Genomic DNA, 1,901 nt, shown 5'->3' with positions numbered 1-1,901 from the left:
CGCTTGGTGGCGTGGCTAGGCCAAGGCTGCTTCAGTCCAGTAGTCAGGGACGCTTCTCCGAGGGAGGCGCCCTTGGAGCGGAGATTAGAAGGGAAGGAGCAAGCCAGGCAGACGGGTTGGGGGAGGGTAATCCAGGCCTGGGGAACAGCAAATGCAAAGGCCCGGAGGCAGGGACAAGGTGGCCTAGGAAGGGTGATGGCGATGGTGGCAGATGAGGCTAGAGAGGCCGGGCCTGGACCCCGCAGACCTCAGAGGCCGTCGGAAGTGGATTTTATCCCGGTAGCATGGGAAGCTACTGAAAGGCGTTTTGTCTTTTAATAAACTGTTTTGGAATAATTTTAGATTTACAGAGGGGTTGCAACGACGGTGCAGGATGTTCCCACGGACCCTTCCTCAGTTTCCACCATCACCGGCATCTTATGGTGCCCTGGTGCATTTATCACACTAGAGAACTGACGTTGGTACATTGCTGGCAAATAAGCTTACGGGAAGGCCTTAAGCAGGGAAATGGCGAGATCTCAGTTTTAAGAGACCCCCTGGATGCCGTGTGGAGAACAGAGCGAGGGCGGCGGGGTCAGTGGGAGCCGGGAGGACAGTGTGGCCGCTGCCGAGGGCGTATGGCCAAGCGCAGGCGGCAGGAGCGGGTGGGCTGGGGACCGTCTGGCGGGGGCGGGGTCTTCTGTAGCACCCGGAAACCCCTCCTGAGGTTGCAGAGACCAGGCCTTGCTCACCACCGTGTCCCCAGCACACACTGCAGATGTTCAGTAAACACATGCGGACTGAGCGACCGGTAAGGTCCCACGTGGGCTGCAGGCTGCGCCGCTGGCCGAGGCGGAGTCCCGGGCCGGGCTCTGCGCAGGCGCTCTGGGCTCGGCCGTGGGTGGAGGGCTCTGCCCACCGCCCTGCTCCCCTGTGTGCTGTCGGGTTCAGTCGGTCAGGGCTTCTGGTCTGTCTGTGCATAGCTCCCTCCGGCGCCCCGTGCTCCGACAGAAGTGGGACCAGGGGCGGGGACGGAGGTGGTGGCAAGAGGGGGCGGACCTGAAGCGCACGGAGGGCCGAGCGGGTCCACTCCTCTTCTGCCTCTCTGTTTAGTGTTGGCTCCTTGGGGTGCGAGGCCCTCAATGCCCCAACAGGCACGGCCTCCAGGCAGCCCTAGCTAAGCTTGCATGAAGTCAGAGTCCTGATTGTAGACGTCGGCGACTTAAATGTTTCTAACAAACACTGCATGGGCCACACAGGCGATAGCCACAGCCCGTTCTGTCCCTGGGCCACCGCGGTGTGCCCCCTGGTCCATTCGACAGACGGGCGATGAGGAAGGACGGGAGGTTTGGGGTCTTGGGCGTCCTTGGGGACTGGCGTTATGAAGGCCAGCTACGGGTGACCCTGTGGCGTGGCCTAGCAAGGTCCAGAGGGCCTGGGAGAGAACGCTGATGTGCTTCCCGTTTTGTCTTCTCAGTCTGAAGAAAGGAAAAGAATAGACGAGTTGATTGAAAGTGGGAAGGAAGAAGGAATGAAGGTAAGGCCAGCAGGGCCCCGTGTGGAGGCCACGGCCACAAGGTCAGAACGTGCTGCCGTGACCCTTGGCGGTCGCTGACTAGTCAGGCCGTTAGGCCGTCGCAGGGCGACGTTCTAAAGCTGTTGTTACGGGAGCGTCTCACGAAGGGAACGTAAATGGGCTCATATGTGAAACGTCATCCTGACAAAGATTTAATTGCAGTAGAATCCAAAAGACATAAAATTTACGATTTTAGGCATTTTACGGTGTGCAGTTAAGTGGCATCGAGTCCATTTACAATGCTGTACAACTACCATGCCTGCCTAGTTCCAGAACTTTCTCACCCTCCCAAACAGAAACCCCCTTCTTGTGAGCAGTCACTCCCCACTCCCCCAACCCCAACCCC

General features: G+C 59.1%; 1 protein-coding gene across 1 annotated transcript in view; it reads left to right on the top strand.

Moving 5' to 3' along the window:
- Positions 1 to 1,901, top strand: part of KMT5A (lysine methyltransferase 5A) — a 10,629-nt gene that overhangs the window by 6,130 nt on the left and 2,598 nt on the right. Inside the window, exon 4 of the mRNA XM_023528142.1 lies at positions 1,457 to 1,586. Coding sequence (XP_023383910.1) covers positions 1,457 to 1,586 — 130 coding nt within the window. The remainder of the gene's footprint in view (positions 1 to 1,456; positions 1,587 to 1,901) is intronic.

The sequence above is a fragment of the Pteropus vampyrus genome, unplaced genomic scaffold, assembly GCF_000151845.1.
Source record: "Pteropus vampyrus isolate Shadow unplaced genomic scaffold, Pvam_2.0 Scaffold23, whole genome shotgun sequence".
NCBI classification, from domain to species: domain Eukaryota; kingdom Metazoa; phylum Chordata; class Mammalia; order Chiroptera; family Pteropodidae; genus Pteropus; species Pteropus vampyrus.
Note: the sequence above shows the minus strand (reverse complement) of the source record. Positions and strands in the feature narration are given on the sequence as shown.